Raw genomic sequence first — 12,500 nt, 5'->3', positions numbered from 1 at the left:
ACTTGCTGATTACTATCAATCAATGCTAGAGTTGAAAGCGGAGCTGAAAATGGCTCAGGAGAAAAATGATGTCCAAAATCAGATGGAATCAGCACTTGTGAGAGAGAAGGAAGCTCTGAAACAAGAGCTTGAAGATAAAGTGACTTTGGATGAAGAAAACACAATGAAAATAGTTCAGTTGAATGAGGAACTGGAAAAGGCCAAAAAGGAAATCGAGGCATGTGACGAGCTGAAATCGATCCTTCTGGCAGAGAATGAAGATCTCAAAAAATCCAATGAGGAACGAAGCTTCCTTATTGAAGAATTGGCTCTAGAGAAAATCAAACTAGAAAAAGAGCTGATGGAGGATCGTGTTAATGATCAGAAAAGAAGCCAAGGACACCAAAGTCTAGTAGAAGAGCTGCAGGGGGAGATTTCTAAAGCTCTAGTACAAAATCATGAGCTAAAGGAGGCAGTGTTCACAATAACAAAGAAGAACGAAGGTCTTCGAGAACAACTGCAGAACAAAGTTAAACGAGAAAAGAATTTGAACGGTAAGATTGTTCGAATGACCAACATAGAAGATCAAATGAAGAAAGAATTGTCCGCAGCGAAGGATGTCATCTCTTCACTGTTGAAGGAACTTCAGAAGAGAGATTTGGAAAACGTTATAAAAGAAGGAATGGGTGACGTTGAAAGGTGTGAAACTGCAGCTGAAGATGACAAGAAAGTAGTCGTTGTGAAGGAAGAAAAACAAGAAGGAGAAGACGGACAAACAAGAAAACTTTTGATCATGAAACCAAAGAAGAAACTAAAACGCAACAAGGTCTCTTACTCTTGGGCCCCCCTTGGATCCAAAGTCCCGGTTTTGGAAAAAGGCGAAAATAAGGTTCATAACGAACGAACTCAGGAGGAAAAAATCCAAAATAATTAAGAAGTCAGAACAAAACTAATAAAAAATAAAAAAAGCAAAAAAAAAATATAAAATAAAAAACCAAAAAAAAATAAAAAACCAAAAAAAATTTAGAAATTAAAAACAAAAAGAAATTTGTTATATTTTTTATTTTTTTTGAAGGTAATGTTATTTTATTTTTATTTTGTGAAAGGAATATATTCTTATGTTATTTTGTGAAAGGAAAACTATTTTTTATTTCATAGCGACGTCGCTTATTTCATAAAAGGATTATACCGGTATTATTATTTTTGAAAAAGGAATATTATTTTTTATTTTTTTTTTTTTTAGGTTTAAGGAAGCCAGGCTTAACTGCCTAGGCTAATGATGCTTGGCTTAACTGCTTAGCATAATGATGCTTGTCTGAACTGCCTGGCATATTTTTTTTTTTTTTTTTTTTAGGTTTAAGGATGTCAGGCTTAAGGCTTAACTGTCTAGGCTAATGATGCTTGTCTAAACTACCTGGCATATATTTTTTTTTTTTTTTTGAGGTTTAAGGATGCCAGGCTTAACTGCCTAGGCTAATGATGCTTGTCTTAACTGCCTGGCATATCATTATTATTTTTTTTTTTAGGTTTAAGGATGCCAGGCTTAACTGCCTAGCCTAAAAATGCTTGTCTTAACAGCCTGGCATATAATTTTTTTTTTATTAGGTTTAAGGATGCTAGGCTTAACTGGCTAGTCTGATGATGCTTGGCTTACCTGCCTGGCATAATGATGCTTGGCTTAACTGCCTGTCCTAATGATGCTTGGCTTAAATGGCTGTTCTAATGATGCTTGGCTTAACTGCCTGGCCTAATAATGCTTGGCATAACTGCCTATCCTAATGATGCTTGGCTTAACTGCCTGGCCTAATGATGCTTGGCTTAACTGCCTGGCCTAATAATACTTGGCATAACTGCCTATCCTAATGATGCTTGGCTTAACTGCCTGGACTAATGATGCTTGGCTTAACTGCCTGGCCTAATAATGCTTGGCATAACTGCCTATCCTAATGATGCTTCGCTTAACTGCCTGGTCTAATGATGCTTGGCTTAACTGCCTGGCCTAATGATACTTGGCTTAACTGCCTGGCCTAATGATGCTTGGCTTAACTGCCCGGCCTAATAATGCTTGATTTAACTGCCTGGCATAATGATGCTTGGTTTAACTGCAAGGCCTATTGATGCTTGGCTTAACTGCTTCGCCTAATAATGTTTGGCTTAACTGCCTATCCTAATGATGCTTGGCTTAACTGCAGGGCCTAATGATGCTTGGCTTAACTGCCTAGCTTGATGATGCTTGGCTTAACTGCCTAGCCTAGTGATTTTTAGCTTAACTGCCTGGCCTAGTGATTTTTGGCTTAACTGCCTTGCCGAATAATGCTTGGCTTAACTGCCTGGCAAAATTATGCTTGGCTTAACTGAAAGGCCTAATGATACTTGGCTTAACTGAAAGGCCTAATGATGCTTGGCTTAACTGCAGGGCCTAATGATGCTTGGCTTAACTGCCTAGCTTAGTGATGCTTGGCTTAAATGCCTAGATTAGTGATTTTTGGCTTAACTGCCTGGCCTAATAATGCTTGGCTTAACTGCCTGGCAAGATGGTGCTTGGCTTAACTGAAAGGTCTAATGATGCTTGGCTAATTTGCGGCCTGATGATGCTTGACTTAACTGCCTGGCCTAATGATACTTGGCTTAACTCCCTAGCCTAATGATTTTTGGCTTAACTGCCTGGCCTAGTGATTTTTGTCTTAACTGCCTGGCCTAGGGATTTTTGGCTTAACTGCCTGGCAAAATGGTGCTTGGCTTAACTGAAAGGCCTAATGATGCTTGGCTTATCTGCCTGGCCTGATGATGCTTGACTTAACTGCCTGGCCTAATGATGCTTGGCTTAACTGCCTAGCCTAATGATTTTTGGCTTAACTGCCTGGCCTAGTGATATTTGGCTTAACTGCTTGGCCTAGTGATTTTTGGCTTAACTGCCTGGCCTAGTGATTTTTGGCTCAACTGCCTGGCCTAATGATGCTTGGCTTAACTGCCTGACCTAAAGATGCTTGGCTTAACTGCCTGACCTAATGATGCTTGCCTTAACTGCCTGGTCTAATGATGCTTGGCTTAACTGCCTGGCCTAATGGTGCTTGGCTTAACTGCCTTGGCTAAGGATGTTTGGCTCAAATGACAGGGCTAAGGATGTTTGGCTTAACTACTTTGTCTGAGGGTGTATGGCTTATCTGCCTGGCCTAAGGATGTTTAGCTGACCTGCCTTATCTAAGAAGGTTTGGCTTAACTACCTGGTCTATGTGTGGTTGAACTGTCCGGAAAAAAACCGAAATGCTTAACTGGCTGGCCTAAAAAGAAGGGCCTAGGTGACTGGACTAAAAATGTTTGGCTTGAATGCCTGGACTAGGGATGTTTGGCTTACCTGATTTGTATAGGCGTGCGAGGCTTAACTGCCTGGGCTAAGGTTGTATGGCTTAAATGCCTTGCCTTAGGAAGTATGGCTTAGAGGCCATGCCTAAAGAAGTATTGTGTAACTGCCTCAGCTAAGGATGTTTGGCTTAACTGACTGGCCTAAGAATGTTTGGCTTAACTACCTGGCCTAAGGAGGAACGGCTTCACTACCTGGCATAGGGATGCTTGTCTTGACTGCCTGGCCTTATAATACTTGTGTTAACTGTATTGCATAAAAATACTTGGCTTGGATACCTGGCATAAAGAAGCTTGCCTTAAATGCCTGGCATAAGGATGCTTAGCTTAAATACCTGGCACAATTATGCTTGCCTTTGCAGAGCCGAATGATGTTTGGCTTAACTGCAGAGCCTAATAATGAATGGCTTAAATGCCTGGCCTAATGATAAATGACTTAAATGCCTAGCCTTATAATGAATGGCTTAAATATCTGGTCTTAGGATGAAAGGCTTAAATGTCTAGCCTTGTAATGAATGGCTTAAATGCCTGCCCTTAGGATGAATGGCTTAAATGCTTGGCCATAAGATGAATGGCTTAAATGTCTGGCCTTAGGATGAATGGCTAAAATGCCTAGCCTTATAATGAATGGCTTAAATGCCTAGGCTCACAATGAATGGCTTAAATGCCTGGCCTTAGGATGAATGATTTAAAAGCCTGGCCTTATGATGAAAGGCTTAAATGTCTGGCCTTAGGATGAATGGCTAAAATGCCTAGCCTTATAATGAATGCTTATAATGAATGGCTTAAATGCCTAGGCTCACAATGAATGGCTTAAATGCCTGGCCTTAGGATGAATGATTTAAAAGCCTGGCCTTAGGATGAAAGGTTTAAATGCCTGGCCTTAGGATGAATGATTTAAAAGCCTGGCCTTAGGATGAGAGGCTTAAATGTCTGGCCTTACGATGAAAGGCTTAAATGCTTAGTCTTATATTGAACGGCTTAAATGCCTGGCCTTAGGAGGAATGCAATAAATTCCTGGCCTTATAATTAATGGCCTGAAAGCCTGGCCCTGTAATGAATGGCTTAAATGCCTGGCCTTATTGTGAATAGCATAAAAGCCTGGCCTTAGGACTAATGGTTTAAATGCCTGTCTTTATAATGATTGACTTGAATGATTGGCCTTAGTATGAATGGCTTAAATGCCTAGCCTTATAATGAAATGCTTAGATGCCTGGCTTTAGGATGAAAGGCTTTAATGCCTAGCCTTAAAATGTTTGCCTTAAAGGCCTGGCCTTATGATGAATGATTTAAAAGCCTGGCCTTAGGATGAAAGGCTTAAATGCCTAGCCTTATAATGAATGGCTTAAATGTCTTACCTTAGGATGAATGATTTAAAAGCCTGGCCTTAGGATGAAAGGCTTAAATGCCTAGCCTTATAATGAATGGCTTAAATGCCTCGCCTTACGATGAATGATTTAAAAGCCTGGCCTTAGGATGAAAGGCTTAAATGCCTAGCCTTATAATGAATGGCTTAAATGCCTCGCCTTAGGATGAATGATTTAAAAGCCTGATGAGTGGCTTAAATGACTAGGCTTATAATGAATGGCTTAAATGTCTTGCCTTAGGATGAATGATTTAAAAGCCTGGCCTTAGGATGAAAGGCTTAAATGCCTAGACTTATAATGAATGGCTTAAATGTCTTGCCTTAGGATGAATGATTTAAAAGCCTGGCCTTAAGATGAAAGGCTTAAATGCCTAGACTTATAATGAATGGCTTAAATGTCTTGCCTTAGGATGAATGATTTAAAAGCCTGGCCTTAGGATGAAAGGCTTAAATGCCCAGCCTTATAATGAATGGCTTAAATGTCTTGCCTTAGGATGAATGATTTAAAAGCCTGGCCTTAGGATGAGTGGCTTAAATGCCTAGGCTTATAATGAATGGCTTAAATGTCTTGCCTTAGGATGAATGACTTAAAAGCCTGGCCTTAGGATGAAAGGCTTAAATGCCTAGCCTTATAATGAATGGCTTAAATGTCTGGCCTTAGGATGAATGATTTAAAAGCCTGGCCTTATGATGAAAGGCTTAAATGCCTAGCCTTATAATGAATGGCTTAAATGTCTGGCCTTAGGATGAATGATTTAAAAGCCTGGCCTTAGGATGAAATGCTTAAATGCCTAGCCTTATAATGAATGGCTTAAATGTCTGGCCTTAGGATGAATGATTTAAAAGCCTGGCCTTAGGATGAGTGGATTAAATGCCTAGGCTTATAATGAATGGCCTAAAAGCCCTGCTTTAGGATGAATGGCCTAAATAGCTGGCCCTATAATGAATGGCTTAAATGCCGGGCCTTATATTGAGGCTTAAATGCCTTGCCTAAGGATGCTTGGCTTTAGGAAAGGGTCGTGGGAACCAAGCCAGCAAATATAGAAGTTGGCAAAACCCACCTGATGAGCCCTTTGGTCTGGGCGAAACCCTCAAGTATGCCACAGTTGAAGTAATAGTGGTAGTAGTATGTATGAATGGAATCAATATGTATGTATGAATGTTTATACATACATACATACATACATACACACACACACACACACACACACACACATATATATATATATATATATATATATATATATATATATATGTGTGTGTGTGTGTATAACCACGAAAAGATAGATGTAAATACTGGATCGAAGTTAGTCTTATCAGCGACATAATGTGACTCACAAAGTACTAACTTCACTCAAGTCTTTTAATTTGTCCTTTAATGACTAAGATGCATAATTTATGCTCATCATTAGTCAGCTATCGTTATTTTTACGTACACACAAACACACACACACATGTCTCAATCCTTCGTCTTCTATTCCTTTCAGTGATTCTTTTGCAATTACTAAGAACCCATTCTTATATTCCTAATGTCCATCTAATATTTGTCCTTCTCATCATCATATGATCTACCCATGTCCATTTCTTTTTCTTGCGTTAAAATACCCTCTACTTTAGTTTACTCTCATGTGTATGTGTATACTCTCTATATATATATATATATATATATATATATATATATATATATATATATATATATATATACACACACACATATATATATATATATATACATATATATATATATATATATATATATATATATATATATACATACACACGATAGCTTGACCCGGACTAGTCAATATCGCCCTTACAAAGTTGGTTATAAGAAATCAGAGTGAAGTATCCCACCATCACCAATATGCAGTAGCCACCGTGGTGATGAATATGGACATGTCTGAGGCTTTTGTCATGCAGTTGACTATAAATGGCTGTATTTGTTGTGGTTGGTAATATAATATATCCAGTATATATATATATATATATATATATATATATATATATATATATATATATACATATATATATATATATATATATATATACATATATATATATATATATATATATATATATATATATATATATATATATATAATACCCTCTACTTTAGTTTACTCTCGTGTATATATATATATAAATATATATATATATATATATATATATATATATATATATATATATATATATATATATACACGAGAGTAAACTAAAGTAGAGGGTATTCTGACACAAGAAAAAGAAATGGACATGGGTAGGTCATATCATGATGAGGACAAATAATAGATGGACATTAGGAATATAAGAATGGGTTCTTAGTAATTGCGAAAGAATCACTGAAAGGAATAGAAGACGAAGGATTGACGAAATATGAAAACATGCAGGTATAGATTGACATAGAATGACCATAAACAGACGAGAATGGAGACATGTCTGAAGCCTTTATCATGAAATGAACTAGTAACAGCTGATGATGATGATGATATATATATATATATATATATATATATATATATATATATATATATATATATATATATATATATATATATATATATATAAGCTTAATAAACGTCAAAATAATTGAAAATAATAATGATGATAATAATAATAATAATAAATATAATAATAATAATGGAATGAATTTTAATTTTCATATGAACAAAAAAAATAAAAAAAATATATCTTTCGATAGAGAAAAAGGAAAGTAAATAAAAATATAAATTAGTAATTTTTTTTCAGTTCTTTAATCTTTATTTTTTCAGAGACTAAAACAAAATGGCGGAACTCGATACGAGATTGTTATATTAATTTGATCTTTTTTTTTATATATTTTCAAATATTTCCTCCGGGGAGAAAAACGCAAGTCTTCTACTGGAGCAGATAGAAATCTTCGGTGAAGACTTGCAGAAGAATCTTCTCCGAGCCAACGATGTCTTCAGAGGGCTTCACACCATCCCGTTCTCATCCGAGTCTTAATTCATACCTCATAAGAATTTTAACTTTTTCTTATAAACACAATTCTATCTATCTATCTCTATCTATCTATCTATCTATCTATCTTTCTATATATTTCTTTCGGGGAAAAGACATTACTAAAAGAATATTCAATGGCGGAATAAGATTCGTGTTTTGGGGAAAAAAATGAGAATATAGACAAACTTATGTCTTCAAGAGCAGAAAGTTAGTTTCGGTGAAGACCGAATGAAGATTTTTCCCAAAGCGAACGAAGACGTCTTCAAAGTCTCGCTCTCATTCAAATTATAATCGGAATCAGTTTCAGGAGACTATCTCGAAGCCAACGAAGACGTCTCCAGTCTTCAAAATTCCTTCAATCTCGGAGTTGATATTTCTGCGAGGACCTACCTCGATTTCTTCAAATTATACCTGATCAAAGTCAAGTGATCTGCATTCTGAGTTTTACAACGAAGATGTTCACAAACAACGCATTGAGAGCTATCAGCGAGTACGGGAAGAAATATCTACTTGGAGGTCCCTCTTCCGAAGACGGGTTTCAGGACCAGCAACCCCGGTTGATGGAACTGGAAGGACTACGCCCTATATTTTGGAAGGTGGTCTTCTGATGAGGAAATTCTGGGCCGAGGAGGAAAAGAGTGAGGCCCTCGAGCCTTTCTTGGACCAGGAGGAACTCGACGGAGTTTCTGAGGAGACGGAAGCTGTCATCAGTGGGAAGGATCCTCTGCTTTCCGGCGAGGAGGAACAGCTGCTGCTGCCAGGAGGCACAGGGAATGTTGTCTCTAATAGAGATGTACAAGTTCAGGTAGAGACTGAACATCTTACCTCTAACAGAGATGTAGACGTTCAGGTAGAGACTGAACATCTTATCTCTAACAGAGATGTAGACGTTCAGGTAGAGATTGAACATCTTATCTCTAACAGAGATGTAGAAGTTCAGGTAGAAACTGGACCAGTCTCTAACACAGATGTAACAGTTCAGACGAACGGACACACCGAGATTGAAGATCTCAGGCGAAAGAATGAGAACATGGCTAAGGAACTTGCCAATAAACAGGCTGTGATTGAAGCCCATGAAAATCAACTTGCTGATTACTATCAATCAATGCTAGAGTTGAAAGCGGAGCTGAAAATGGCTCAGGAGAAAAATGATGTCCAAAATCAGATGGAATCAGCACTTGTGAGAGAGAAGGAAGCTCTGAAACAAGAGCTTGAAGATAAAGTGACTTTGGATGAAGAAAACACAATGAAAATAGTTCAGTTGAATGAGGAACTGGAAAAGGCCAAAAAGGAAATCGAGACATGTGACGAGCTGAAATCGATCCTTCTGGCAGAGAATGAAGATCTCAAAAAATCCAATGAGGAACGAAGCTTCCTTATTGAAGAATTGGCTCTAGAGAAAATCAAACTAGAAAAAGAGCTGATGGAGGATCGTGTTAATGATCAGAAAAGAAGCCAAGGACACCAAAGTCTAGTAGAAGAGCTGCAGGGGGAGATTTCTAAAGCTCTAGTACAAAATCATGAGCTAAAGGAGGCAGTGTTCACAATAACAAAGAAGAACGAAGGTCTTCGAGAACAACTGCAGAACAAAGTTAAACGAGAAAAGAATTTGAACGGTAAGATTGTTCGAATGACCAACATAGAAGATCAAATGAAGAAAGAATTGTCCGCAGCGAAGGATGTCATCTCTTCACTGTTGAAGGAACTTCAGAAGAGAGATTTGGAAAACGTTATAAAAGAAGGAATGGGTGACGTTGAAAGGTGTGAAACTGCAGCTGAAGATGACAAGAAAGTAGTCGTTGTGAAGGAAGAAAAACAAGAAGGAGAAGACGGACAAACAAGAAAACTTTTGATCATGAAACCAAAGAAGAAACTAAAACGCAACAAGGTCTCTTACTCTTGGGCCCCCCTTGGATCCAAAGTCCCGGTTTTGGAAAAAGGCGAAAATAAGGTTCATAACGAACGAACTCAGGAGGAAAAAATCCAAAATAATTAAGAAGTCAGAACAAAACTAATAAAAAATAAAAAAAGCAAAAAAAAAAATATAAAATAAAAAACCCAAAAAAAATAAAAAACCAAAAAAAATTTAGAAATTAAAAACAAAAAGAAATTTGTTATAATATTTTTTATTTTTTTTTAAGAGAATGTTATTTTATTTTTATTTTGTGAAAGGAATATATTCTTATGTTATTTTGTGAAAGGAAAACTATTTTTTATTTCATAGCGACGTCGCTTATTTCATAAAAGGATTATACCGGTATTATTATTTTTGAGAAAGGAATATTATTTTTTTTTTTTTTTTTTTTAGGTTTAAGGATGCCAGGCTTAACTGCCTAGGCTAATGATGCTTGGCTTAACTGCTTAGCATAATGATGCTTGTCTAAACTGCCTGGCATATTTTTTTTTTTTTTTTTTTTAGGTTTAAGGATGTCAGGCTTAAGGCTTAACTGTCTAGGGTAATGATGCTTGTCTAAACTACCTGGCATATCATTATTATTTTTTTTTTTTTTAGGTTTAAGGATGCCAGGCTTAACTGCCTAGCCTAAAAATGCTTGTCTTAACAGCCTGGCATATAACTTTTTTTTTTTTATTAGGTTTAAGGATGCTAGGCTTAACTGGCTAGTCTGATTATGCTTGGCTTACCTGCCTGGCATAATGATGCTTGGCTTAACTGCCTGTCCTAATGATGCTTGGCTTAAATGCCTGTTCTAATGATGCTTGGCTTAACTGCCTGGCCTAATAATGCTTGGCATAACTGCCTATCCTAATGATGCTTGGCTTAACTGCCTGGCCTAATGATGCTTGGCTTAACTGCCTGGCCTAATAATGCTTGGCATAACTGCCTATCCTAATGATGCTTGGCTTAACTGCCTGGACTAATGATGCTTGGCTTAACTGCCTGGCCTAATAATGCTTGGCATAACTGCCTATCCTAATGATGCTTGGCTTAACTGCCTGGTCTAATGATGCTTGGCTTAACTGCCTGGCCTAATGATACTTGGCTTAACTGCAGGGCCTAATGATGCTTGGCTTAACTGCCCGGCCTAATAATGCTTGATTTAACTGCCTGGCATAATGATGCTTGGTTTAACTGCAAGGCCTATTGATGCTTGGCTTAACTGCTTCGCCTAATAATGTTTGGCTTAACTGCCTATCCTAATGATGCTTGGCTTAACTGCAGGGCCTAATGATGCTTGGCTTACCTGCCTAGCTTGATGATGCTTGGCTTAACTGCCTAGCCTAGTGATTTTTAGCTTAACTGCCTGGCCTAGTGATTTTTGGCTTAACTGCCTTGCCTAATAATGCTTGGCTTAACTGCCTGGCAAAATTATGCTTGGCTTAACTGAAAGGCCTAATGATACTTGGCTTAACTGAAAGGCCTAATGATGCTTGGCTTAACTGCAGGGCCTAATGATGCTTGGCTTAACTGCCTAGCTTAGTGATGCTTGGCTTAAATGCCTAGCTTAGTGATTTTTGGCTTAACTGCCTGGCCTAATAATGATTGGCTTAACTGCCTGGCAAGATGGTGCTTGGCTTAACTGAAAGGTCTAATGATGCTTAGCTAATCTGCGGCCTGATGATGCTTGACTTAACTGCCTGGCCTAATGATACTTGGCTTAACTCCCTAGCCTAATGATTTTTGGCTTAACTGCCTGGCCTAGTGATTTTTGTCTTAACTGCCTGGCCTAGTGATTTTTGTCTTAACTGCCTGGCCTAGGGATTTTTGGCTTAACTGCCTGGCAAAATGGTGCTTGGCTTAACTGAAAGGCCTAATGATGCTTGGCTTATCTGCCTGGCCTGATGATGCTTGACTTAACTGCCTGGCCTAATGATGCTTGGCTTAACTGCCTAGCCTAATGATTTTTGGCTTAACTGCCTGGCCTAGTGATATTTGGCTTAACTGCTTGGCCTAGTGATTTTTGGCTTAACTGCCTGGCCTAGTGATTTTTGGCTCAACTGCCTGGCCTAATGATGCTTGGCTTAACTGCCTGACCTAAAGATGCTTGGCTTAACTGCCTGACCTAATGATGCTTGCCTTAACTGCCTGGTCTAATGATGCTTGGCTTAACTGCCTGGCCTAATGGTGCTTGGCTTAACTGCCTTGGCTAAGGATGTTTGGCTCAAATGACAGGGCTAAGGATGTTTGGCTTAACTACTTTGTCTGAGGGTGTATGGCTTAACTGCCTGGCCTAAGGATGTTTAGCTGACCTGCCTTATCTAAGAAGGTTTGGCTTAACTACCTGGTCTATGTGTGGTTGAACTGTCCGGAAAAAAACCGAAATGCTTAACTGGCTGGCCTAAAAAGAAGGGCCTAGGTGACTGGACTAAAAATGTTTGGCTTGAATGCCTGGACTAGGGATGTTTGGCTTACCTGATTTGTATAGGCGTGCGAGGCTTAACTGCCTGGGCTAAGGTTGTATGGCTTAAATGCCTTGCCTTAGGAAGTATGGCTTAGAGGCCATGCCTAAAGAAGTATTGTGTAACTGCCTCAGCTAAGGATGTTTGGCTTAACTGACTGGCCTAAGAATGTTTGGCTTAACTACCTGGCCTAAGGAGGAACGGCTTCACTACCTGGCATAGGGATGCTTGTCTTGACTGCCTGGCCTTATAATACTTGTGTTAACTGTATTGCATAAAAATACTTGGCTTGGATACCTGGCATAAAGAAGCTTGCCTTAAATGCCTGGCATAAGGATGCTTAGCTTAAATACCTGGCACAATTATGCTTGCCTTTGCAGAGCCGAATGATGTTTGGCTTAACTGCAGAGCCTAATAATGAATGGCTTAAATGCCTGGCCTAATAATAAATGACTTA

At 38.3% G+C, this 12,500-nt stretch overlaps 2 protein-coding genes across 2 annotated transcripts in view; both read left to right on the top strand.

Annotated features, from left to right (window-relative positions):
* LOC137633157 (early endosome antigen 1-like) overlaps positions 1–913 on the top strand; it is a 1,539-nt gene extending 626 nt beyond the window's left edge. The window contains exon 1 of the mRNA XM_068365315.1: positions 1–913. This exon is cut by the window's left edge and continues 626 nt beyond it. Coding sequence (XP_068221416.1) covers positions 1–913 — 913 coding nt within the window.
* Positions 914–8,291: 7,378 nt separating this feature from the next.
* LOC137633156 (early endosome antigen 1-like) lies at positions 8,292–9,680 on the top strand. Its single transcript, XM_068365314.1, has one exon. It carries the CDS (start codon positions 8,292–8,294, stop codon positions 9,678–9,680), a length of 1,389 nt encoding a protein of 462 aa, XP_068221415.1.
* Positions 9,681–12,500: the final 2,820 nt, after the last annotated feature.

The sequence above is a fragment of the Palaemon carinicauda genome, chromosome 42 (genome assembly GCF_036898095.1).
Source record: "Palaemon carinicauda isolate YSFRI2023 chromosome 42, ASM3689809v2, whole genome shotgun sequence".
Classification (NCBI taxonomy): Eukaryota; Metazoa; Arthropoda; class Malacostraca; order Decapoda; family Palaemonidae; genus Palaemon; species Palaemon carinicauda.
The sequence above is the reverse complement of the archived record's forward strand: the minus strand, read 5'-3'. Positions and strand labels throughout refer to the sequence as shown.

Coding starts and splice junctions, on each gene's coding strand:
- LOC137633156 (XM_068365314.1), top strand. CDS start 8,292: ATGAGGAAATTCTGGGCCGAGGAGGAAAAGAGTGAGGCCCTCGAGCCT.